This window comes from Podarcis raffonei, chromosome 3 (assembly GCF_027172205.1).
Source record: "Podarcis raffonei isolate rPodRaf1 chromosome 3, rPodRaf1.pri, whole genome shotgun sequence".
NCBI lineage: Eukaryota > Metazoa > Chordata > Lepidosauria > Squamata > Lacertidae > Podarcis > Podarcis raffonei.
The window spans coordinates 109,423,519-109,449,903 of NC_070604.1; the positions used below are offsets into that span (position 1 = coordinate 109,423,519).

Sequence of the window (26,385 nt, forward strand, 5' to 3'; positions counted from 1 at the left end):
CATAGCCGCGGCCCGTGGGGGAGACCCCGTAGCCACTGAGCCGAACCGCCATAGGAGACGCCCCGCGCACGGCGACCAGGGCGCCGGTTACCATGACGACGGTAGCGGCGCGCGCGCGCAGAGGGCGCCCGCAATCACATGTTCCGCCCCGACTTCCGTTGGCCGCCCGCCGTCCACGAGAAAACGGGCAGCGGCCTTTTATGGCTCAAGCCCCGCTCCCCTCACCCAGCAACGCCTACTGCCGCAGTGGCACTTTCACGTCGCCTGCTTCCCCCCTCCCGCCCCGCTCCCTTTTCCTCCTTTTCAACCGCCGCTGGTCGGGTAGGGGATCCAAGATGGCGGACCGGCGGTCGCCGGGCCGATGCTGCGCGGTGACGTCAGCGCGCCAGCTCCTCCCGAACCCGGAAGTGCGTCTCCCGCTGTGGGCTGAGCGGCGGCGGGGCGGCTCTCCGGATAGCGGGTCTCCCCGTCCCTCAGCCGCGCCTGCGGTGAGCGGCCATGGCGGCGGCTGCCGAGCTGCAAGGGAAGTACCAGAAGCTGGCTCAGGAGTATTCCAAGGTATTGGGCCGCGCCGCCGCCCCCTCGACGCGGAGGCCTCCTCGCGGGGCTGCCTCGTAGCGACGCCCCCGCCCCAGGTCCCTGCATAGTGAGGGGACCCTCGCAAGGGTACGGGAGCCCCGCAGGGTCATTTTTCGCGGACCCCGCTCGCCTCCGCCGTGGCTCAGCCAGGACTGAGGCAGGGTCCGCCGCTTCCTCCTCCCTGCCCCAGTCCTGTTGCAGCCCGGCAGAGACGGGCGCGGAATGACAGGTCTCTCCTCCCGTGGGAAGTGTTGGGCTACCTCGGGCAAGCAGAGATGACTTGTGCCATTGTTTATTTGGGGGTGAAGGACCAAGGCTCAGTTGCAGCGCACATGCTGGGCGTGCAGAAGGCTTCAATCCTTCGCAGTTCCAGGTGGTGGTTTTAATTAACGGGAGCTGCTCGTATTTGAGAGCTCCTGCACATTGTAGCAGACGGTACTGGGCTAGATGGGCAAATGGTATGGCAGGTTATTATTATTATTATTGAATTTATATACCGTCCTATACCTGGAGTTCTTAGGGCAGTTCACAGAGCAAAATCAAAATATAAAACCACAAAATATATCATCAAAATAAAAACAACCCAATAATACCCCCCAAAAAACCCTACACACATTTTAAAAGGGCTTAAGAGGTTCCTGAGTGTGTACCTGCAAATCAACATGGTGGGGGGAGCCAGGGATCAGCAGTTAAAGGTTCCTCAATCAAATCCAGCCTGTTGATACCTGCCCATCCCAATGTCTAACCCAGGGCAGAAAGGAGAGTGTAGGGGGGATGGCAGGTGCACATACCTCCCCCCCTTTTTTCAGAGATGAGGATATGGCTGTCAATAGCCACTAGCCAGAAAAGTTTACATTTTGTCTTCACTGTTGGAGGCGAGTATGTTTCTTAAAAGCAGGTGCTGAAAATCGCAACTGAGCAGAGCACTGTTGCACTCAGGTCCTGCCTGTGAATTTTCCATAAGCGTCTGGTTGGCCACTGTGAGAATAGGATGCTGGATTAGATGGGCTCCTAAGATCTTTGCATTCCTTGCAGGGGGACAGCTAGATGCTGAATAAAGAGTATGCTTTCTGCACAGCCGCTTTCTTGCATTCACTGTGATGGTGGCTGTTGTTTTCTGTTTTGTGTACTTAGGGAATATTAATGCAGGAGCTGTCCATACCAGCCCTTAGTGCTGATACAGTGCTGGGGCTGTTGCCTTTTACAAAGCAGATGCTTGTCCTGCAAAAAAAACAACAAAGTGATTACTGTATCCTTAGGCACTTTCATATGCATGGGTGTGCTCAGCTAGCCCTTGTATATTAAAAATATTAATAAAAAGCATTTTAAAAGCTTAGTAGCATCTTAAAATCTAACCAGCTTTTATTATGTAAATTTTTGTTTGCTGAAGTGTTAAAAAGTCTCATTTGTGATACTAACACTTCTTACAGGGTTGATGCTGAAGCTCTTTGATGTAACAATCTCCCTCTTATAATATGACTGATGACTTCTAATTCTGACACCAGCATTCGTGTGTTGATTCCACAGCAGCAGGTCTACACTATCGGTACACTACATGCTTTCATAGTTCAGTTTCTCAGGAGATGCACACATACACATAAGAATATTTGTTTTGAGATACTTCCTGCTACCAGTCTCTCTTGGTAGTGATACAGATTCTCTGTCATGAGGAAGTATATATACTTCCTTAGTGCTAGTTTTGAAGTGCCATCTGTTTTTCCTGTCTTTTCAACATCTTCTGCTATTAATATTGAGACAGAGTGTCCCCTGCACACAGGGCTAACTTGAAGTTGCTTCTTTGCACTTAAGAATAATAGTCTCTTATTAGTATAGTGATTCCCTCCTTGGTAGTGAGAGTTACCAGCTATAGATTACGTGGATCTCTTGATCTCTCCTGTCCAGATACAACTTTTTCTTTTTTCTTTTTAACATTGCTGCTGATTTATTGCTATCCTTCATATTTTTTGTCTTTAGTGTTGGTGAGATGTTTAGTCAGACTTCCCTTTTTCTCCCTACTTCCCTAGCACATCCGATTCATTCCTTAAGGCAGAGCTCTCCAAACTTTTCATGTTGGTGACACTTTTTAGACATGCATCATTTCGCGATGCAGTAATTCAGTTTTGCTAGCAAACCAGAGGTTAAACTAACCCCTTCTTTCCAACCCCAGGAGGAGCACAAGGAATGTTCACATTACACACCTACATATCGACACAGTTCGGAAAGCTCTGCCTTAAGGCTTCCATCTACAACAGTTGAGAGGATTCTAACAGTGCCTAATGAAAAAAGACAGAGCTCAGGTTTGCCTGAATCAAGACCCCCTATCCTGAGTACTATACCTAACTACTAGGTACATGAGACTACTATGGCCATTCAGTGATAGATAACGTGGGTTAGAAGAGTTTGCTTTCACCCCCAAAGGCATGGTCTCCCAAGATGGATGCCAACAGAAGAGATGAACATGTCTGGAGCAAAACATACCTGGTAATCCTATAGATCAGGTTCGTTCAACTTCCAAGAGACTGCGATCTACTCCCAGTATAAAAAAAACTGGCTATGATCTACCCATTGTCATAGTCAGGAATAATTGTTGAGCTTTTAAGGGGAGGACTGACCTAACTTGTTGAGCTTTTTTTTGGGATCAGTAAGGACCGCACAGGCTCAATTGACCAGGGACACGCACGCGATCGACCAGTAGATCGCGATCGACCTGTTGGACATGCCTGCTATACATAAAGAAGCACCACTATGTGTTGTGGTGTGGAAATATGAAACAAAACAGTTAATGGCTTAAAAATGTGTATTTTGCATGCCACGTCAATTGGGAAAGTAACTTGTCGTTTAAATGCCTTGTTCACCAGTGTCATTAACATTTTATCAAAATAAGCACTAAAATTCATTTTCCTAGTTGTGTAAATATGCACACAAAGGAACACCGCCCAGTCAGCTATTAAATGCACTCCCATTCTGAAAAGCGTGAAGTGGAATTTGGACTCTTTCAGCCACCATCCCCCAAAGAGAAAGTGTTAGATTTTTTGGAAGAGCAAGGACAGTCTGTTTTAATGTTTGGTATGATTTTTAAAACTGTAATTTAAATGAAACATTGCAAGTGTCGCGTACTGCTGCTGTTGAATGTTTCCTACATCAGCTTCGTTAACGAGTAACTCCTGAATGTCTGCTGAGGAACGCTGTGTGTTGATGGGGATTCTAGGGACATTTTCTAGTTTTTGGGTCAGCGCCATGTGTGTCAATGCTCAGGCCTGCTGCATTTTGTGATAGTTGCATGTGAACTTAGAACACAGCCCACACAACGTTCCCCTGCACCTTCATACTGAAGAGAAAGACCAGTTGCAGCAGGCAATATATTTTTCAGGGAGCCATACTTATTACTATCCATCTAATTGGGGATTTGGAACCATTGATAGGCAACTGAAGCAACCGATTCCAAGTCAGATTACCAGTCAGTCCAGCTCAGTTTTGTCTACTGTCACTGCTAAAGGCTCTTCATGGTTTCAGGCAGAGAAACTTGCCCAGCCCCACCTGGGGATGTCAGGGGTTGAATTTAGGACCTTCTGCAGCAGAGGATGTGTTCTGCTACTGAGATGGAGACCTTCCCTGGTAAATAGTTTGCAGATCATTCTGTGGTGGTGTCACTTCTGAGTCCAATAGATCTGCAAAGCTCCTGATTCTTCTACTTCAAAAATCACTGGGCTACTGAGACACACTGTGAACCAATGCAATCAAATTCTCCATGGAGCCAATATCTCCAGACCTTTTGTAGCTAAAAGTACTTTAGCAACCACAATCAGATTTGCACTGGAAGTTCTCTGTTGTCAATGCCCTTCGCATCTTGAAAAAATTAGGTGGCTAAATTGACTTGCCCAAGTCTAAAATTTAATTTAGATTCTATATTATGAGCTTACAAATGACGTTTATGCTTTTTCTGTGGTCCTCTGAGTGTGCTGCTTATTTTCCTAGAGAAAGGCAAGATTTTGCAGGTGGCTAATGATCAGCTCGATGCAACCTCATTGCTTCATCACTGAGTTAATGATTTCTCATTGTCTCTCTTTTGCAGCTCCGAGCTCAGAACCATGTGCTGAAAAAGGGTGTGGTGGATGAGCAAGCAAATTCAGCATCACTGAAGGTATGCTTTTAAAATAATGAAGTGAAAATGAGCTTGATTCTGACATTTACTGCTTGCTTACATACACAGTTCTGTGCAGATCTGCCTTGTTTTACAGGGTTGGCACTAGCTCCATGTCACGCATACATTCAAGGGCCAGGCTGTTTTTTGTTGACATATAAGGTGTCAAACATCTCTTGGATATTTGAAGAACACACACCACAGCATGTATTGATAGAATCTTACAGAGATCTGTTGCTGCTGCTTCTGCAGAAGACGCCTCTGTGCTGGCAAGTGAGGGTGAGGCCAATGAAAGCCAGCCTTCTGTTTTCCACCACTGCTGCTGCTGGAGAGAGGACCACTAGCTGTCAGCTGCAGAGGGAGGGGCAGAATCCCACATCTGCTTTCCAGGACTGTTATCAACATAACTCTTAACTGACAGCACCCAAGGGAGTTGCCAAATTCTGTTCTTCAAGTTTACTTCAAGAATCATCATAAGATTTCTTTTGTCTGGGTGGTACTCACTGAAGTAGTTCCATTAGCACAAGGACTTTTGGCTGTGCAACAGAAATTCCTGTCTCTCCTCTTTCTCTATCTGTGCCCTAAATCTGTTCTGGGGGTCTCCCCAACCCCGCAGAACAGATTTGGGGAGATCGTGCCAGGAGTGGAAGTTGTGCAAACAGAAGCCCTTGCACTAATGGAATTGCATTTTGGAGATCGCTCTTTGTTATGATTTTCTACCAAATTACTGTAACTGGCTTGTGCAATGGTAATGTTTTTAGCTTCCTTGAAAGTGCCGTTGGAAAGGCCGATATCAATCCAATAAGGAATGAAATGGATTCAATCCTCGTAGTTAGGTATATGATATTTCTTCCTTTCTCTTGCTGCTATAAGGGTGGATAAATAATTCGCCACCTGGTTTTCGTAAAGTGGTTTACGTTCCTCCCTCTCTGAAGCTGTGCAAGAAAGCTGCACAGAGGGGCTGGGAAAAAAATGACATCTGCCTAACTCTCCTGCAGTACTGCCAGCCTGGTTGAATGTGCATATTGTGGTACAGCCAGAATCAACATGCTTATCCAAAAGATTGCTTTTATTCTGAATAGCAGATTAACAGGGTTGGGAAAATCTCAAGAGCAAGCATAGGAACTTAGAAACATAGGAATTTCCTTTATACTTCGTCAGGCCATTAGTTCATCTATCTCAATATTGTCTACACGGACTGGCAGTGGCTTTCCAGAGTTTCAGATGGGAGCTTTCCCCACCTTTACATGAGAACACCGAGAATTTGAACCTTGGACCTTCTGCAAAGCAGATGCCCTACCTCTGAGTTGCTTAAAATAGCAATAGCAAAATACCTAAGGTTGCTTAAAATAGATGCTACTAGTTAAGAATTCAAATTCCTTTATTTCCCTTTTAAACTAGTCTTATGCTGGGTTTTCATTTCAGAATTTCAGTCTTTTATTCCAGTATTGCTAAGGAAGATAGCATCTGCTATGCCTCTCCCAACCCATAACACAGTGTGTAATCTCTTCCCTGTATACGGTCTACAGATTTATATGGAAGGAGTAAATAAGAATTTGCTTTTACTGTTGTTAGTGCAGTAGGGTAGTTAAAGTGCAGAAAGGAATTGATTAGCATTTAAAGATCTCATAGATCCCCTTCTAGTTTTTCCTGGTGGGTGGAGAAAGTGCACTGTGAGTTGGATGCTCTGTAAAGACAGGGGATGGAAAGTGTCCTTTCTTTAAAAAATTAGGACAGCTTCCTGTTTTGTAAAAAAGAAAGAAAAATAAAATCTGGTTGGAATCTATTGTGATAAAACTGCTTCTCCCAAATGTAGGAACAACTGAAAATGAAGGACCAGTCGCTCAGAAAGCTGCAGCAGGAAATGGACAGTCTGACCTTTCGAAACCAACAGCTGGCAAAGAGGGTGGAGCTGCTTCAGGATGAACTTGTCCTAAGTGAATCTAAAGGCAAGAAGAACAAGGTGGGTACCTAGCTGAATCAACCTGTGCAAGTATTTTTGTCAAGCAGCATTTTCCCAGCCTTCTGTTGGTTGAGATATAACCTCCTGAAGTATTAGGCTTTGCTCTTGGATCCGAAAATTAAGTTTCTTCATAAGCTGTTGTTTGGGTCAAGGAGCACGGCTGGCTCTGTGACATGGCAGAATTACCCACCTCCAGCAGTTGGAGGGCTAGTTTGAAGGAGGGCAAGGCAGAGAAATGACTCATGCAGAGGGGCAGTGGGGAACCTCTTCTATGAATGTGTTCCGTTGGCTCATAGAAGTCTGTATTTATTGAGGCTAGAGTAAGCACCATTGCACAAACTGTAAATATGGGTAGGATTGCTTTGTGAATATATCCGTTGCTTTTGGTGCACCAGGCTGAAGTGGCTGGACCAAGGTCACCTGGGAAGTGTTTCTTGAAAGCAGGCTTTCCCAGGCAAAGAGCTGACAAGTAATCAGGTGGCAACAGCTGATGCTCCTCATTACCACCACCCTTTTCTCCCTTATCCTCTTGAGGCCAGAAGGAGACGGAGGATAAGCAAGTGAGCTGCCATGGTCAGATTCAAGGGACTCTGAACATTGGGCTCCCTGCTGAAATTTAGGCCTCAGCAGGTGCCTCTGGCGTCTGCCCTGTTTGGCATTCCTGGTTACTGCTTGGTCTTCTCTGCTCTTCCTGTTAGATACTGATAATGCAATCTTAATGCATATTTACTCTGAAGGTAGCCCCACTATGCTCTTTGGGTATTGCTCCAAGGTAATTGTGCATTGGGTTGCTGTCTAAGAGGTTTCTTTCCAGCTGTATTATCTGATCCCCCCCCCGTCACTATTTTAGTATTTGATGTGTCCTAAAATGGACTTTGTCCATGGAGTTTTCTTGGCAGGGATACTGGAGTGGCCTGCCAGTTCCTGCTCCAGGTGGATCATGTTTAGTCAAAACTCTCCACCGTGACCTGTCCATCTTGGGTGGCCCTGCACGGCACAGCTTATAGCTTCTTTGAGTTATTTAAGCCCCTTCGCCATACAAGGCAGTGATCCATGAAGGAGTGTCTTGTGGAAGACAGGCGTGCCTGGCATGTTCTAGTCCATGGGGTCACAAAGAGTCGGACACAACTAAACAACTAAACAACAACAACAAAAATGCACTGGTTATTTATTACAATTATACCATGCCCTTCCACTGAGGAACCCTGAGTACCGCATTATGCTTGATTCCCAGGTACTTATCTGGGCAGTGCCCAAGACTAGACCCCCTTAGCTTGAGCAACTAAACTGCATAATGTGCCTTCTTGCCATTTGATGCAATCTCTGAAAGCAGATGTTGCCAGATTAGTTGAAGCCAGTTCGTCGCTCGTTTCCTGCTTCTCATTAAATCGTTATGACTAGCACATTTTATAGAACCCGTGGTGCAGGATCTTCAATAAAAGCAAGAGGAGGAAGCAAGCCAAGAATTGCCCACATTCTCTCCGTTGTACAATTGAGGAAGTGAGAAATTGCACAAAATTATGGCCTTCTGGCCAGACAGCAAAATAGATAAAGGGAGAGTTAGGCAAGTGGGGTGCCCTCAAAGGTTGATGTGCTGCCATAGAGAACTTGAACTGGGAGCTCTGGGTTCAAGAGTCCATGTTGCTTGCTGCTTCCATGAAACTGTGGCCCTCCAGATGTTGTTGAACTACAACTCCCAACTTTGGCCATGCTTGGTGGGGCTGCTGGGAGCTGTAGTCCAGCAACATCTGGAGGGCCAACAGTTCTCCATACCTGGCCTAACCTATTCAGGGAAGAGCTAGTGTTGTGACTGAGGAGCTGAGCTACAGATCAGGAAGTCCCAAGTTGAAAATTCACTCTCTAGTCCATTCTGTAGTAACTCTAATGAAATCCCATGTATGAGAACTGTAAGCAGTTCTGCTATTTTGCGGTACTAACTATCCACAGGAGCTATGATTATGGAGTAGTATTTAAGTACATTCAGTAAGCAGGAATGCTTTTGCTTTCTCTTAGAAGACCGGTGAACCCGCATCCCAGTTAAGCCAAGAACAGAAAAACGTGTTTGATGAAGACCTTCAGAAGAAAATAGAAGAGAACGAGCGGCTGCATATTCAGGTGTGTAATTTGGTAGTACACAATATATTCGATGGCTATTTAAATTCCATGGCAACTTATACAGGAGGGGGTGCCATTGTGATGCCCATGTGCCCACAGAGGCCTTCTCTGGCACTCACATGAGTCCTTCCTCTGCCCCCTCCCTAAAATTAGGCATGAAAGAAACGTATTGTAGCAAATAAAAAAGGTTGCATTGTGGACTTGGTTATGGTGTTTGTGTAAGTGTGTGTGTTGCCCACAATAGTTTATTCAGTTTGGAAAAGGTGTTCACCAAAAAAGATTAGCAACCCTGGTGGGTAAGACTTTTAGGAGAAATCATCAAAGGCTGTCTTTTAGGTAAGATTGGCCAATTTGTTCAGTGACTCTGCTGTGTTTTGAAATACTTCGGTTTGTGCCCATGAACTCTGGTAGTCCACAAGCAGAAGTGCTCTCTAGAAATGTATAACTTCTAAGAAACATTAAACAACAGAATGACCCATCTGCCTTGTGCCAGTTCTGCATTTTGGAACTTTGTTTCTCACAGCGTCCTGACTTGACTGTTTCAAGATGCCCGGCTTTCTTTGAATCAAAAAAATTGCCAAATTTGTACTAAGTGAATGCAAGACACTTGGTACATCATAGAATCAGAACAAATCCAGTATTCTCCAATGTAGGGGTGAGAAATCTGAGGCCCAGGAGCTACGTGTGGATCTCTAAACCTCTCTGTCTGGCCCCCTGGACACCCCAGGCCACCCTCCTCCCTGACTCTGCTTTACACCCACCTCCAGCAGTTTTACATGCTCTTGAACTCTGACAGTGACTCTTGCTTGCCTGGGTGGAGAACAGAGAGAAGCATGTGCAGAAACTAGCCTACTGTTCCAAGGTGAAAATTTACATTCGTTGCTCTGCCCACTTTTGCCTGAGGTCCTGCTGAGAAGAGAATGTGACCCTCTGGCTGAAAAAGATTCCACACTTCTGATCTAGTTCAAGCCCATTGTGCTTCACCTGGGGGGAGACACCTTCCCCGGTCATCAACTCTCTCTCTCCTCTGGAGTCATAAAACATTTCTCTGTTGCTTTGGAGGGTAGGGAAGAGATGCAGGAAAGACTGTGGGGCTATTTTGCCGTTTTAATTCACTAACAAAAATTATACACTGCTTTATTGTAAAAACAAAAAGCAAAAACCTCTAAGCATTTTACAAGCATATGTTTTGTCCCCATTTCTCTTTCCCTCTCGCCTTTTCCCAAGTAGTTTCTCGACTCAGAGACCAGAGGGAGCAGAGACAAAAGGTGCATATATGGAATAGTCTCTTTGTCTTTTTGTGTCTTTTTTGAGCAAAAGCAGCTCAAGTGAGGAGAGGGAAGCAGTAGCTGAATCCTCTGTTCCTCCTTCCCAGGGAAAAGCTTGAGATGAGTGCCAGAGTCTGCTGTTTGCTGCTGGCTATTCCTTGTAGAGACAAAATGTTGGCTTGAGGGCAGGGAGGCTCACTGGTAAAACTAGTTGCCAACAAGTGGCATGTATAATGTGTAGCTTTCACTACATTACTGAAGCTGTTTGCCCTAAATGCATCTGTTGGTGTCTCTGCTGTTTGGCTAATGCATAGATTGATCTGTGGCTGGCTGGTCTCCTGTCTTCTAGAAAGATGCTTGGGCTGCATCATCTTTCAGTTTTTCTTCACTGACCAGCCTTTGCTGTACACATAGCTTAATGGAAGAGCACCTGCTTTGAATGCAAAAGGTCCCGGGTTAAATCCTCGGCGTCTCCAGGTAGGGCTGGGAAAAACTCATGCCTGAAACCCTGGAGAGCCCCTGCCAGTCACAAAACACAATTCTAAGCTAGGTGGATCAATAGTCTGACTCTGTAAGGCAGCTTCCGTTCCTATGTAATCTGCAATGGTCATGACCCCTTCACCTGGCATAGGTCCCTGTCTTCCTGACTAGACACATTTACTAGCCATACTACCTTTCCTTTCTCATAAATGCTCTAGTGATAACCAAAATACCTCCAAATGTAATGCTCAGAAAGCTATACATATTTAAGCTTACTCCATTCACACACCAGCTTCTTTCATTCTTTCTCATTTCCAGACTCTGGTCAAATTGTTTCTGCAGGTTTTTTTTCCTTAGTTGCTCCTTTTTCAGCTTAAAGCTAAATTCTCCCCTGCAGATTAGCACCTGTGGTCTCAGTGGAGCCAGATAACTCTTCTCTTGCTGCTGTGCATAAAGTTATTTTTGTGTAAATGTGTATTTGCACTTAAATGCATTAGGAACTCTTAAAGTAAAAAAAAAGGGGGGGGCATGGCTGTTGCTCCCTCCATCTCAGTACCTCATTGTTTAAGTTTACTGAATGTCCATTTTTGAGGGGTATATCCCCATTTTTTCTTTATAACAACCCTGTGCTGTAAGGCTCTGAGGTAGTGACTGGCCCAGAAAGCTTTATGGTTGAACCAAATTTGAATCTGGCTCTCCCCGTTATATGTCCAATACCATGTGGACACTCGCTTTACATTAAACATTTCTTAATTTTAATTTTTTGCTGAATGTGATTAGTTTCTCCTCTTTCGCACTGGTTCTAATAATTGCTGGTATTTCAAACTTCTTCATTAAAAATATAATTTTTAAAAATCTACTTTACCTGTCTGCAGGAGAGCTAATTCAGAAGCAGAGCTTCCCCATGTTTTCAGTGTATGTGCCTGTCCAGCTTCCAAAGGCAGACAAGGCTAGAGATTTTGGTAGTTGTGGAGGAAGTGCTCAAATGTTATACTTGTTGGGGGGTGGAACGGTAAAATAATAATAATGATAAAGGTTTACAAAAACAAAAAACCAAGAAGGTGAGAAACCAGATATTAAAGTTGTGTGAATTTTCAGCATCTGTGTTCGAAGGATTCAGTATTGGGTCATGTCAGCATTAGATAATCTGTGATTAGGAGCTCCTGTGATTTTTACAAAAGTGGGTATAAGCAGCAGGGGTGTAGTGGAATACGTATGTTTATATATCTTCAGAGGGATTATTAATGCCTTGATCCTTATCTGTTTTCTCTCTCCCCACCCCCACCCCCCGGCCAGGGTCACTTATATTAACTTAATAAAAAACAAAACCACAGGAGAATCTGAGCACGAATGCCCTGCATCACATCTACTTTGGCCCTCTCTTGTTTTTTCCCCAGTTCAAGAGCCAAAATACCAGTATAATAGAAGTGTACCACTTTGCCAAAGTAAGAGTTTTCAGCCTATGACGTTCCTGGAAACAATGGTGCCAGAAATTACTTATGAGCTGCATCCCTAGGGGCATGTGCTTGTTCCAGTGTAGCCTTGGATCTGAGCTGCCAGCCCTCCCCTGGGTGATGCTCTGTGACGTCAGACTCTCCCTTCTTGTTTCAGTTCTTTGAAGCCAATGAGAAACACAATCTTTTGGAAACTGAGCTGAGGAGCAAGCTGGAGGTCTTGGAGATGGAGGCAGCGCAGCACCAAGCCGTGGTGGATGGCCTCACTCGGAAGTACATGGACACAATAGAGAAATTGCAAAGCGATAAAGCCAAGTTAGAAGTAAGTATCAAAGCTGTGTGTCCCCCTGTCCTAGATCTCAGACCACCAAGGCTCATCCATCTCATATGTTGTTGGCCTCTTTGGGACTGGGAAAATTCTTCCTTTTTCAATCAATGTTTTATTTGCAGGTTGAGTGACTGTTTTAATTATAATTTTTTTTACCTGGTGCTGAGGTAACTACACATTTTTTGTTTGATTGTTCTTGTCATTCAACAGTGATTTCTGTTCTCTTTGGGACAGAACTGTGGTTCATAAACCGTGTTTCATTAAAGTTACAAGACATACTCAAAATCTCTGTGTGGAGTTGGTTGTGCAAATAGCTCTTGACAGCTCTGTTCTCCCTACTTACCTTTAGATCAAATCTCAGACGCTAGAGAGAGAGGCCAAGGACTGCAGGGTTCGAACAGAAGAATGGTAATGCTCTTGACTTTTTTAAAAAATAAAGACGTGATTAGGAGTTCCATTTTAGGCATATAATGTTGTAAAACTATTATTGCTCCGTTGTCATCTTAGCATAGGCATGGGCATAAAGAGCAACCTTATACGGGAAGCAGGTGGCGCTGTGGTCTAAACCACTGAGCCTCTTGGGATTGCCAATCGGAAGGTCAGCGGTTCGCATCTCCGCGACAGGGTGAGCTCCCATTGCTGGGTCCCTGCTCCTGCCAACCTAGCAGTTCGAAAGCACGTCAAAGTGCAAGTAGATAAATAGGTACCGTTGTGGCGGGAAGGTAAACAGCGTTTCTGTGCGCTGCTCTGGTTTCGCCAGAAGCGGCTTAGTTATGCTGGCCACATGACCCGGAAAAACTGCAGATAAACGTCGGCTTCCTTGGCCAGTAAAGCGTGATGAGTGCCGCAGTCCCAGAGTCCTCTGCGGCTGGACTTTACTGTCAGGGGTGTTTTACCTTTTTTTATATATATAGGTCCAAGGTGGGGAAATCTTTGCCTACCAGGGGGTCCAGTTTGGCCCATCAGGATTTTTCCCATACTCACCTGCCCATCATCAGCTGACATAACTGGTGAAACGTCATGGGAAATGTATGCATTTGGTTTTTTCAGCTTCAAGTAAGCACCCCAAAACCCAATAGTTAATGTTGTTGTCTTATTTTTTTTATCACCCAGCCAGCAGCAGTTAAAGCACCTTCATGCGGACTTGAGCAGCAGACTGGGGGAGTCCTTGAACATCATCAGTGAAAAAGTTCCTTTCAATGATACCAGTAGGTACTGCATGGATTACCGTTGTTGTGTGCTAAAAAGAAACTATAGAAAACTGAAAAGCTGAGATTTCACCATTCCAGTTCATCAAAAATAATTGAACTTAGTTTTGCCCAGTCAGCAACCAGACTGTGGCTGGAATTATGCTTGATAAGGCACACAGGGCTGCCGCTGAAAATAGCAGTGCTGTGTTAAATTTCCATCTCGGTTTCTGTAGTGTGTAGTACAACTCAACCAATGTATGGATGCAATTACACAAATTTTCTGCCTGTGCCAACAAATATGGAACAGGGGTAGTGAAACGTACGCAGTAATTGCACCAAGACAGGTACAGGTACCTGTTAAGTGATGGGCAGGGCAAGGTGACAGATAGCTGCCCTGTGCTCCTAGTAACAGATTGTCTCTCTCATGCATAGTCTGCTGGGCATGCCACTGAATGGGGCTTGTCTCTCTTCTTTATTATTCCTTCATTAACATTAAAAGTAAAGGCTTGTTCCTGTCCCCCTCCGATGCCAAGAGATGCAGAGCCAGGTAGCACATCAGAGAAAAGTCCTGATCCGCTTGTTTATCCTCTGCGGCTTGCTTGAATAGCTGAAACCATCCATTGCAGGGGCATTTGGAACCTAAGACTCATCCACTTTCTACATACCCTCTAAAGACACAGGCCGGCAACCCATGGTCTTCCCTGTACTTCCCAGCTTTGTGTTAGCCACTGCTTTGTTGTATTCCTGTTTATGACAGCATATAAATGAATGGGAGAGGCTGGAGACATCCCAGAGAGAGGTAGACTCTCTGCGCGGTTGGTGGGGGTGGGAAGGGATGAATGAGAGAGAGGGATGAATGTGTATGAATGAGAGGGGAGAAAAAGGGGTGTTCCTGCCAACATTGGCTTTTGCAGGCCCCAATCACTTTTCTCAAGGGAATGCAGTCTCCGTTCCCATAATAGTTGCCTGCCCTTGCCCTTGTGGTCAGAAATGCTCTTGTAAACTGGCTATTGTGCTCTAAGTTCAGATTGTTAATGGCACCTAGATAGGTATTTACTGTAGATGCTCCTAAGCTTTGGTGGTTGATTTTTTTTAAGGCTAGCTTGTTGGGAATTAAGCCAGGTGTGGGTTTAGGTTTAATTGTCTTTTATTTCCCCAATTATCTTTGACGTGGCTGGGCGTTTTATAAGTTGTCTTGAATTTATTGTTACCACCTGAGCATCCAGAAACTTAATTAGCTTACGGTGACAAGGTGTGTGGCAAATGTTGCAAGTCTGCCAAGCGGAACAACTGAAATAGATGCTTGTCTTATGGATTAATGCCTACCATTAATTTAGGTGTCTCATTTGCATTGCTTACTAAGAAATCCATGTGCCTAGTATAAATGGATTTGTGCACTGTATTTGCTAAAAAAACTGAGCTGTAAATTAGGAAGTTCTCAATTCAAATTTCAGTTCTTTGTAGCCTTAAGGTGGCCTTCCATTTATTTATATGGATATTCCTGACCTACCTGGTATTTGAGACAGAAAGGTGGGATATAGTTTTAACAATATCATGCTACTATATTGTTGAAAAAGAACTTTAGAAATCCTAAGGTGATCGGGGTTGAAGTGTGTTATTCCGTAATATCCTATTCATTTATTTGAATTTTTAGCCTTTACTAGCTCTAGAAGCCAGGCGTTCACCTTGTAAAAGATGATTCTCTGTTCTTGAATGGTTTAACAGTCTAAGGCAATGCAGGCAATGCAGGAGGATTGGAGAGAGAAAATAATTGCTGTAATACTTCTTTTCGTAGGGTCTAGCCAGTATAATGCTTTGAATGTGCCGTTACACAGTAGAAGGCGACAGGTGAGTAATAAATCTAAATTATTAACCTAAAAAGTTTGCACCATCTTTGGCTTAAGGCTTTGGGACGGTGCAGAGCAAATAATAGAACCATAGAACTGTAAAGCTGGGATGCTGGTTCTCTCTTAGCTATGGGTGGAAAAAAGTAAGAATCAAAGTGGGAGGAGGAACATTTTAATATCCAATGCATTTCGGACTTCTCAGGGACTGAAGTTTAGTCTTTTGTTATACTGTCTTCAATTTCCTCATACTGTGGAAGATCATACAAGAAATTCAACTTCTGTATTTGAAGTTTACACTGTATTTGAACCTGAGAGATCTGAAACATGTTGGATATTAAGCATTTTTTTTCAAAGTCCTTTGCTTCTTGCCCACCCTTTATCACCATTTGCCTGGGGTTTCCCATCTTGCCAGATCTTGGTTAATGCCTCCCAAGTATTCATGACTGCAGAAGGGGGGATTTACGTATAAGTTGTTGGTAGCAATTTGACATAAGAGTCAAAAGACACCTGTTTTCAGAGGTAGAACGGGCTCTCCCAGAATTCTGCTCCTTGGAGATGGCAAAAAGTCATTTGTCTCAGCCCCGCCCACCAAGACTGAAAAAGAGCTTGGCATTAGTGCTGTAGATGAGGGACAGAAGTACAGCACTGCTCCAACTCTCTAGGTTGAGATTTTAATACGGTAAAACTTGCTGCTGTCCAAGTCTTTGCACATGGTCTTCTAAACAATTAAGATGATAGAAGGATGCTTAGTATATTGGCTTTCATTCCCACCACAAAATGCATTCTGGTTTTGTTGCTGAAAAATGAATGAGAAGCACCAAGATCTTTTTGGCTGTGGCCCCGGCCTGGTGGAACACTCTCTCACAAGAGACTAGGGCCCTGCGGGATTTGACATCTTTCCTCAGGGCCTGCAAGACAGAGCTGTTCTGCCAGGCCTTTGGTCAGGGTTCAGTCTGATTCTTTTCTTTCTGTATAAGAACAAGCATTAAAGAGGTCTCCTAGCCCGCTCACAGGTCCTTTGTAAGACCAGTGGTAACAGTTGGCTCTGAAGAATATCAACCGCTCTCAATTTTACCCGTGGACCGCCATCTGTCCAGATTTAAATTTGCTCTGAACTAATTTTAAGATGTATTTTAACTAATTGATTGCCTGTTCTTATGTTCTTAGTATACTGTCTTAGTTTCATGATGTTAGCCCCCCTGAGCCTGGCTCCGGCTGGGGAGGGCAGGGTACAAATAAAAATTTATTATTATTATTATTATTAATAACAATAATAATATTATCATCAAGATTTTGCCCTGATACAATCAGATCACAGTGCTCTTAATCTGCTTCTTCAGCTGAAGAACCTTTGCAGCAGGGAGGAGGTCTGTCATATTTGAATCTTCTGTTTGTTCAGTTAGGAGCAGTTCTGGGAAAGGCCTTTTGTAAAAGAGATTGCTCTCCATCAAAATAAGAGTGAGCTGCATCACTGCTCTTTGTACCTTGCAGTTGAAGTTGCGTGACCTTGCTGGCCAAGCGCTGGCCTTTGTTCAAGACCTGGTGACGGCCCTTCTGAATTTCCATACCTACACAGAACAGCGAGTCCAGATTTTCCCTGTTGATTCCGCCACAGATACAATATCGCCATTAAATCAGAAGGTAAGCTGGCTTGGGTTGAGCTTTACGTAAACAGATTAAAGTGGACATACGATAAGCACACTAAGTGCCAGCTTGCTGCATTTTTCTACAGCGGATGCAATGTAGCTGTTAAAACAATCTCCTTTTTTATTTGTGCAAAATTGTACAGAATGGGGTGAAAGTTTCTCACCACACATTTCTGCCAAGGTAACATTACGGCTGTTTTGTATGCAAAGGATTCCAGGTTCAATCCCTGGCACCTCCAGCTGAAAGAGCAGTTATCTCTCTGTCCAAGATGCTGGAAAGCCAGTTGAAGAATAAAAATAAAAATAATAATTCCCAGGATCTTTTTTTTTTTTTAAAAAAAACTTTGTTATGTGATGTTGGGCAGTAATGTTCTGAGCTTTTGCTGCTGCATTGCTTTTATATGTATTCTGTTTTGAAAATATTTAACAGTAAGGTGCCTTAGGGAACTCTGTAGTGATGAAGCTGTGGGTTATAATTACCGTATTTTTCGCTCTATAGGACACACTTTTTCCTCTCCAAAAACTAAGGGAAAATGTGTGTGCGTCCTGTGGAGCGAATGCAGGCTCCTTGGCTTCAGTGATGGCAACGTGAAGCCTCCGAAGGGGCTCTGTTTCTCCTGCCGCTTTGCTGAAGGGGCGCTGAGCAGAGAGGGGGAGAATATTTTTTTTCTTGTTCTCCCCCTCTAAAACAAGGTGCGTGCTATGGTCGGGTACGTCCTATAGAGCGAAAAATACGGTAAATAGTCACAGGATATGGTTTTGTAAATAAAATAAAATACATCTTAACTTCCCTTGGCCAAAATGCCTGCACAGAGTTTTGCTTCAGGGTTTCTGAATGTTCCCTTTCTCTAACTTCCTCCCTCTCTCAGCCCCCATAGTCCAAAATAATCTGTCCACCGCACCCCTGGCATGCAGCAGTTCAAAAGCAGTGCTGGTAATCTGTTTTAATGCCAAATAGTTCCCTGACTTCGCAAGCAGTGCCTGCTGGAACCACTGACAGGTCTCTCTTGGTTTAGTTTTCGCAGTACCTTCATGAAAATGCATCCTATATTCGCCCCCTGGAAGAAGGAATGCTGCACTTGTTTGAGAGCATCACTGAGGACACTGTCACAGTTCTGGTAATATGGTTGTCTTTATTGTCACATTCCGTGTCTGAGACAGGTTGCTACTAAATACCTGAGAGACATTTTCTTCTTTTCTCTTCAAAGGAGACAACTGTGAAATTGAAATCCTTTTCTGATTACTTAGCATCTTATGTCTGCTTTCTCAGGAAGATTCTTCCTTATCAATTGAAAAGGTACTTTCCTCCTTTTTGATCTGCACAATGGGAACTATAATTCAGTGTGCTGTTCATAAATTATGTTAAGAGTCTGAGAGCAGCATGGTAACATACCTCTGGTTCTTGAGAATGTTCATAATGATGTTTGACAATGAATATTTCAAAGGTGTCGGCGGGAGGTGGGGAGTTACTTTATTTTATCATAGCAACTGTCATTATCTGTCTGAGAGGGCATTGCTTCCAGTGTTAGATTGCTTAATGTGACTCAGGATCTCTTGTGCAGTGTGTTATCGATTGGTCATACATTGATTACAATGGATCTACTAATGTGATTAACGTTGAATATCACCCAGAGTTTTAGCAGCTTTCGTATAAATGTCATTCTCGCCCATGCATCTTGTTAGAGAGCCATCTTCATATTTATTTGTGTATATATATTTGGGCATTTTTACCTCACTCTTTAACCCAAAAAAGTTGCAAGACTGACGTACAGAGATCAATAAGAAGACAGCCCCTATCCTCAGACTTACTATCAAAAATACATAGCACAAGAGGAAAATATTTTGGAAGGGAGAAGGAAAAAACCCTCAAGCACTAGTTCTTAGTTGCAGAGTTCTTAAAATAATCAACTGCAGCAGAAAGTTTTTCAAGGAGAGACAGAAACAGAAGTTGTTGGTCTCTCAGCTGAGCCAGCGGAATGGCCTGGTTTCTTCTCTTCCTCACTGACCTATAGCCTGCTGTAATGGATGCCGCCAGGTGAAAGTGATGAAGGCGCCTGACAAAGTTAAAAGCAGAACTGTTTGCGAGTTTAGTAATTTTAACTGATTCTTTGTCTGCCTTTTAAATTTTATTTATAAACATGCAACTCACCTTTCCAACACAAAGCGTCAAAGGCAATGTACAATGCTAAGAACTCACCTAAAACTAATAAAATAGTAAAGAGAAAGGAACGCAAACAGCAGCATTTCAACCAGTTGCTTAAATTTATGTATCATTGAAGCATTGATATGGGTTCCTTTTTAACATTTTGAACAAATCCTCAATAGCCACTTGTTCAGAAAAGTGCCCCAGAATGTTTATCTCATCTTTTCTGAATATCATGTATTTTTTAAAAAAACAACCACTACCACCATAATACTCACTTTTAAAAACATAAATTCATATGTTCCTAGTTTGGAAGAAGAGTGTGAATCTTCTCTTTGCACAGCTGCGTTAAGAGCCAGGAACATGGAGCTGCAGAGAGACATGAAGAAGCTGACTGCAGTCTTTGAGAAGTTGCACACCTACATTAATCTTCTTGCCTTACCTAGTAAGTAGCAGCAGCAGCAGACCAGGGCAGCTGAAATACCATATTGCAGGATCTAAAATTTCAAAATTCAGTGCGATAAGTATTGAATCTGGTGGGTGGGTGCTTCTGTTTTTGCCAGACCAACATCAATTTACATGCATGTCATTGCCTCCGTTTATTGTGTGAAAGGATCTGGGGTATCTAGGGATTTGTAGGCCATGGAGAGCAGTTGCCTTTTTGTCACTAGTATGACTCTGATATAAATATTTAAGAATTATGCTCCAGTGATCAATCCCCCGGTTGTGTACCTTTCCTGGGCTTTTCCAGATACAACAATGCTAGTATATATATATTTCTTTTGAACGAAACTTCCTTAAACTGTAGGTACAGTGTTTTTATATGTGTACTGAGATTGGAATCAACACTGAATAAGAGCGAGACTTGTATTTTACAGAAAGTGGACAAGAAACGAATCAAGGGATTTTGTTGGAATACTCCATAATTTGATTATGGGTAGTAGTATTTATAGGATTCCCTCGCCAGCCTCATCCAAATTCTCCACTTGATCAGGAATCTGAACTTCTCGTGAACTTCAAAAATTTAAGGGACTCGGATTTCTTCCGTTTTGGACTGAGGAAGCCGGATAATCGCTGGTTGCATATTGCTCTTTTATGGCAGCCTTTGCCAACCTAGTGCCCTGCAGTTGGTTGTTCTGGCTAGGGGTGATGAGCGTTGCAGCTCAGAACATCCAGAGGGCACCAAGTTTGTGAAGGCTGCAATCCTTCATAGAATTGTCTAGTTAGAAGGGAACCCAGGGGTCATCTAGTCCAACCGACTGCAATTCAAAAATGCCCCCATCCTTTTAACAAAACCAGGCCTCTTATAAACTGTTTTGCTGGCGGGAACTATTCTATTTGGCAAATGCCCCTTTTTCTCCCTGACACTTGTCATTCCATTTGGATTTTCTGCTCTTTGTACAACTCCCAGGTACAAATCCAGACCGTCTGCTTCGTACAAACTTCAGCTCTCTGCTCACATACATTGCTTCAACCCTTAATGGATTTCACGATGTCATGAAAGGTGAGACTGGCTGAAGGATATACAGCTTTTTTTTTTATTAAAAAAATGACAAGTTAGCGCTCTGGTCAGTTAACACTTTATGGGTGGTGGGTGGATGTTATAAAGATTTAATGGCCTTTGCATGGTCGGCCTACCTAGTATGTGCTTCAACAAAAGGGAGAAACAAATCATACTCAAATACAGTGTTGTTGTTTTTTACTGATACAAGTTTTCAACCATATGCAAAAATAACAATAAATACTGGTAATGTACAGTGGTGCCCCGCAAGACGAATGCCTTGCAAGACGGAAAACCTGCTAGACGAAAGAGTTTTCCGTTTTGGAGGTGCTTCGCAAGACGAATCTCCTATGGGCTTGCTTCGCAAGACGAAAATGTCTTGCGAGTTCCTGCGGGTTTTTTCCCCTCCCCCCCCTTTTCTAAGCCGCTTATCCGCTAAGCCGCTAAGCCGCTAAAAGCCACTAATAGCGCTAATCCGCTAATCCGTCAATGGCTTGCTTCGCAAGACGAAAAAACCGCTAGACGAAGAGACTCGCAGAATGGATTCTTTTTGTCTTGCGAGGCACCACTGTATCTTTGTAATAACCCTGTGAAATGGGTCAGGGGTGGCCTACATTGACTTTTACCATGGAGTGGGAATTTGAACCCGTATCCCTCCACTACTCAGTACTGGCTCTCCACTGAAATCAGGGAAAAGTGTTGCAAGAAAATATCCACAGGGTTGGACTGTAAGGTTTGAAGCACAAGGTTTATAGTGAAATTAAGTATTTCTAGCATAATGTAAAGAGTTCTGCCTAACTACATTGAAACAGAAGATGTGAAGTCCATTTTCGTTAAGGGCAATACTCAATAATGAAGCGGTTCTAGCTACTTCCTACTATATTCTTCTTTCCTGCTGTCTAGGTGTGCCAGGCAATCGGGATTTGCTCAAAATATAGCTAGCTCAGTGGTAGAGCGCATGCTTTTCATGCGGAAAGTTTAATCTCTGTAGGATTGTCTCCACAGATAGTCGTATCTATCTTTTGAAAGTGCTTTCCTAGGTAGAAAAAGTGACATTTAGCAAGAAATGGGATTTTCTGACTGGATCTGGATGAGAGGTTCGGAGGGCGATGTACACACCTGATGCAAGTTCATTCTTTCTGGTTTTAGATATTTATAAGCATTATAGTCAAAAAGCTGCTTTGGAGCAAGAGCTCCCCACAGCCACGCAGAAGCTCATAACCACCAACGACTGCATCTTATCATCTGTGGTAGCATTAACAAACGGAGCCGGCAAGGTAACTTCTTTTCTTACACAAAGTGCCCGTCACAGCAGCCTCAATCAGCATTGTGAAACTAACACAAGCTTGCAGCCTCTCTGTGATGTATCTGTATCTAAATTCATGCAAAAGTTCTCTTTTATGGTCACAAATTGGGAATCTTTATAAAGGAGAAAGTTGTTGTTCTTGTGATGCATTCCTTGAGGGTAAAGCTTAGGGGGTATAAAATTGTGCAGCTAGAAAGTATGTTCATAAGGACGCAATGACATAAGCGCCCCACAGGATCAGGCCAGTGACCCATCTAGTCCAGCATCCTGTTCTCACAGTGGCCAACCCGATGCCTGTGGGAAGCCCCAAAGCAGGGCATGAGTGCAGAAGCACTTAGTCGTGACTCCCAGCAACACACTGCCTCCAATATTTGAAGGAGGAGAACAACAACAGCAACAATTTATTTATACCCCGCCCATCTGGCTGGGTTTCCCCAGCCACTCTGGGCGGCTTCCAACAAAATATTAAAATACAATAGTGCGCCAAACATTAAAAGCTTCCCTAAACAGGGCTGCCTTCAGATGTCTTCTAAAAATCTGGTACAGTGGTACCTCGGGTTACAGACGCTTCAGGTTACACACTCCGCTAACCCAGAAATAGTACCTTGGATTAAGAACTGTGCTTCAGGATGAGAACAGAAATTGCGCGGCGGCAGTGGGAGGCCCCATTAGCTAATGTGGTACCTCAGGTTAAGAACAGTTTCAAGTTAAGAATGGACCTCCAGAACGAATTAAGTTCTTAACTCGAGGTACCACTGTAGTTGTTTTTCTCTTTGACATCTGGTGTGAGGGCGTTCCACAGGGCGGGTGCCACTACTGAGAAGGCCCTCTGCCTGGTTCCCTGTAACTTGGCTTCTCGCAAGTAACCATCACTGCTTTGAAATATTTTTCCCCCACCCAGAATCAAGCAATATATAGTTTTAAAGAAATAAATGAATAGAAGTCATTGATGGCTTTATCATTAATGGATTTGTCTTATCCTCTTTTTAAACCAGCGAAGCTAGTTGCTGTCGCATCACCCTGGAGCAAAATCCATGGTATAAAATGTGGGCTGTATGAATATGAAGAAATACTTCGTTTTCACTGTCCTGAATCTCACACAGCTCAGATGGGCCTGGTTTTCTAGTATTATATGAGGAGGAAACCTTCACTGCAGGCATGCCTTGCACACCTCTTTCATGTCCCCACAGCTCACCTTTAAAAAACCCAAAAACAAACCTAAAAAACCGCAAATGCTGCAACACGCTTTTAATCTAAAATGTAAGCAAATGGTTCCAAGTTCCTTGTGGTTTTGCTGAAGTAGGATGAAGGGGAACACATAAGCTCAGGACTCTCTCTGCATCTCATTCTTCTAGCTCTAAACTATCCAAACTTGCCCAGTATTTTAAATCTCTGCATTTGTATGTTTAGGTTGCTTCATTCTTCAGCAATAACTTAGACTGCTTCACTGCATCGCTGAGCTATGGGCCTAAGGGAGGAATGGAGTTTATCAACCCCCTCTCGGCGGAGTGCATGCTTCAGTACAAGAAGAAAGCAGCTGCTTACATGAGATTGCTGAAGAAGGTTTGTGCCTGTTCAAGAACAATAGCTGTAGTGCAGTGACTTGGATCCCTTGGACACGCTCTAAAAATCCTTTTGATGTGGGATTGGATTCTCTCCACCCATGAAGAAGTGGTTCTTTGTTGCTGATGAAATCATTTTTTGTTCCCGAGCTGTATACTTGCTTGGGGCAGAGCTGTAGGAAAGATTGTGGAGCGTGATCATAGAATCATAGAATCATAGAGTCGGAAGATGATTGTTGTGAAGTGATGATTGTTGGATATATACGAGACCAATATACACCAGCCTTTGCGCTCTCTGTTTATAGAAATATGGCTGGGTGGGGCAGGCTGTATGGATGGAATTATTATTATTAGTCATTATTAGTCTGCGTGGAAAAATCTGGGCAGGGTGGTCTCACAGCTTAGTAGTTGAATAGAGATGATGGACATTTGTTAGCAGAACAGGATCAATATGTTTGCATAGGCCAAGGTTTGTTTGGGGATGGAGCAAATTAGGAGTTTAGTGTAACTAGAGCTGTTGAAAAGTTTGATGAGGCCACTGCAGGCTTATTGTCTTCCTTGTCTCACTGGTACCATAGAGTGGGAGGGACATGAGTGCATCTTTTATTATGCCACAAATTTCGATCTTGGGCTACTTTGGGACTTTGGAGTTTCTGTAGTTTTCTAAGCCACAGACTTGCATTGTAGGACTAGAACCCTTCTCCTTGCACAGAACCCCGACACATCCCATCATGTCACACTTTAAACAAAATAAGGAGGAGCACTCAAACACTATATAAAGTTCACTCCACCTCTTGTCTGAAGTGGTGCGGTTCAGTGGCAAATAAATCACATGAATCTGCTGAGTTGTGTTTTTTCAGTCCCAGACTAGTCTAATGAAATGTGAAATATTAAAAACTCAAGCTGCTGTAAGTTAGTTGATTGCCTGTGGGCGTGGGTGGGTTGGGTTTTTGCTTATAGCTGGAAGAAAAGTGACAGTGGAGGCCGCTCCCAAATTTTAGTTAGTTGAGTGGGATTCTTGGTCATTAGCTAGGAGCTGCTTTAAGGACAGACCTGTTGCATGCTGACTCCCATAGCATCCCATTAGACCCCTTGTCACCCTGTTTCAGCCTCTCTCTTACTATTTTCACACCATCCTAATCCCACCCCCTTCTTTCTGCCTGCTGCCAGCATCTCCCACAACTCTTTTGTTACCTTCATGCTTATATGACAGAACTTCCGATGGTGTTTCCAGCTGAAAAACCTGCCGTCCGAATGACATGCAGCTGTTTTCATTCATTGTTTGAGATCCGGTCCACGCATGGAATGCACAGTGGCTTTCCTCTGTTGCTTTCTGCCCAAGGCACTTCAGAGCAATGCTGCAGCTGTGTGTTTTCTCTTTGTTCTTTGCCTCCCCCCCTCCAAAAGTGTAATATACCAGGCGCAGATCTCTGCCACCAAGGGCCTGGAAAGCATCAACAAATACTTTTGCTAGCGAGGGAGGGAGGGAGGGAGGGCAAGCGGGCGGGGGAACTTAACGCTTCCCATATGTAACCCAACTCACTGAAGTCATGTATATCTTTTGGCTCTAGCCATGTTGCGATTCAGTGCCTTATGAAGAGGCCTTGGCCAACCGCAGAGTTCTTCTGAGTTCCACGGAGAGCAGAGAAGGCCTTGCACAGCAGGTATTCAGTCGTCCGACACGTAGCTGTTCCTAAGCTTAGTGCGCTCACTGAAACTGTATTAAATTTGATAGTCTCACTCTCCTAACGTCATTTAATGCTCATGGCAATGCATCTCTAAATAGGGAATTGATGGGTGAGTGTTTGCAGACTGTGCCAATTTTGCATTTGTTCTTTTGTAAGCCTGATCCACACATTATTATTATTATTATTATTATTATTATTATTATTATTATTATTATTATACTTCACCAGCCACTCTGGGTGGCTTCCAATACATAGAAAAATATTATTTTGTATTTACATACATACTTTTAATGGATTTTTTCCCACAAAATGCGCACCTATAAAACAAAATATTAGTAAAAAAAATTACCATATATTTTGCTCTATAAGATGCACCTAGTTTTTAGAGGAAAAGCCGGCAAGAGCCGCAGACACGCTCACTCGGCGCGGCTCTTTAAAGATAGAGCGGCTCTTGCTGGCTTTTCCGGGAGGTGGGAGAATGGAGTGACGGGCTGCCCTCTGTCCCTTCTCCCACCTCCCTGAAAAGCCAGAGAAAGCTGCACAGCTATCACTGAAGCCAGCAGAGCAAGAGCGATAGCTGCTCTTGCTCTGCTGGCTTCCTAGTGAAGAGGGATGAGGGACGGAAGGGGCTTTGTAAGGGCTCCCTTCTGTTCCTCTTCCTGCTTCGCTGGAAAGCCAGCAGAACAAGAGGCGCTGCGCAGTTCTCGCTCTTGCCCTGCTGGCTTCAGCGATAGCTGCGCAGCCTGCATTCACTCCATAAGACGCACACACATTTCCCCTTACTTTTTAGGAGGAAAAAAGTGCGTCTTATGGAGCGAAAAATACGGTAGTTTCTAAATGCATTTTATTTTAAAATATTTTAAAAACAAATTTGAATAAGTTATTGAGTCAAAAAATGCATCGCAAAATTTGGAGGATAATGATGTTAGTTTGCAAAGTGTGTATTGGGTTCAGTTTGCATTAAAATTTGCAAAGACTGAATATCTCAAGCATCCCTTGTCTAACTAGTGAAAGGATTACGCTTGGCTCTAGACTTCTGCATGCAATCCAGGCTTGGGATGCAGAACAAGGGGACTAGTGCAGGCAGGCATCTTGGCAGTATGACTCTGAAAAGGTGAGTCTGCCATAAAGCTCAGTAGCACTGTCTGATATGGTTATTCTCTACATGTGATGG

At 43.7% G+C, this 26,385-nt stretch overlaps 1 protein-coding gene and 1 long non-coding RNA gene across 6 annotated transcripts in view; one reads left to right on the forward strand and one right to left on the reverse strand.

Moving 5' to 3' along the window:
- The first annotated feature begins 388 nt into the window (after positions 1–388).
- PPP1R21 (protein phosphatase 1 regulatory subunit 21) overlaps positions 389–26,385 on the forward strand; it is a 39,150-nt gene continuing 13,153 nt past the window's right edge. Inside the window, exons 1-16 of one of the 5 annotated variants that reach the window (XM_053383568.1) lie at positions 390–558; positions 4,652–4,720; positions 6,537–6,683; positions 8,697–8,798; positions 12,158–12,322; positions 12,678–12,736; positions 13,442–13,536; positions 15,314–15,366; positions 16,857–17,006; positions 18,028–18,129; positions 18,220–18,308; positions 19,463–19,599; positions 20,566–20,658; positions 21,805–21,932; positions 23,372–23,524; positions 25,095–25,187. In XM_053383568.1, coding sequence (XP_053239543.1) covers positions 499–558; positions 4,652–4,720; positions 6,537–6,683; positions 8,697–8,798; positions 12,158–12,322; positions 12,678–12,736; positions 13,442–13,536; positions 15,314–15,366; positions 16,857–17,006; positions 18,028–18,129; positions 18,220–18,308; positions 19,463–19,599; positions 20,566–20,658; positions 21,805–21,932; positions 23,372–23,524; positions 25,095–25,187 — 1,695 coding nt within the window. In that variant the 5' untranslated portion in view covers positions 390–498. Of the gene's footprint in view, positions 559–4,651; positions 4,721–6,536; positions 6,684–8,696; positions 8,799–12,157; positions 12,323–12,677; positions 12,737–13,441; positions 13,537–15,313; positions 15,367–16,856; positions 17,007–18,027; positions 18,130–18,219; positions 18,309–19,462; positions 19,600–20,565; positions 20,659–21,804; positions 21,933–23,371; positions 23,525–25,094; positions 25,188–26,385 lie in introns of all 5 variants that reach the window. The other 4 variants (XM_053383567.1, XM_053383566.1, XM_053383570.1 and 1 more) reach the window with 4 other exon arrangements.
- LOC128411343 (uncharacterized) lies at positions 18,302–19,524 on the reverse strand. Its single transcript, XR_008329767.1, has 3 exons — positions 19,433–19,524; positions 19,161–19,208; positions 18,302–19,065 (listed from the first exon to the last, which is right to left on the reverse strand). It is a non-coding gene; the product is annotated as an uncharacterized LOC128411343 (long non-coding RNA).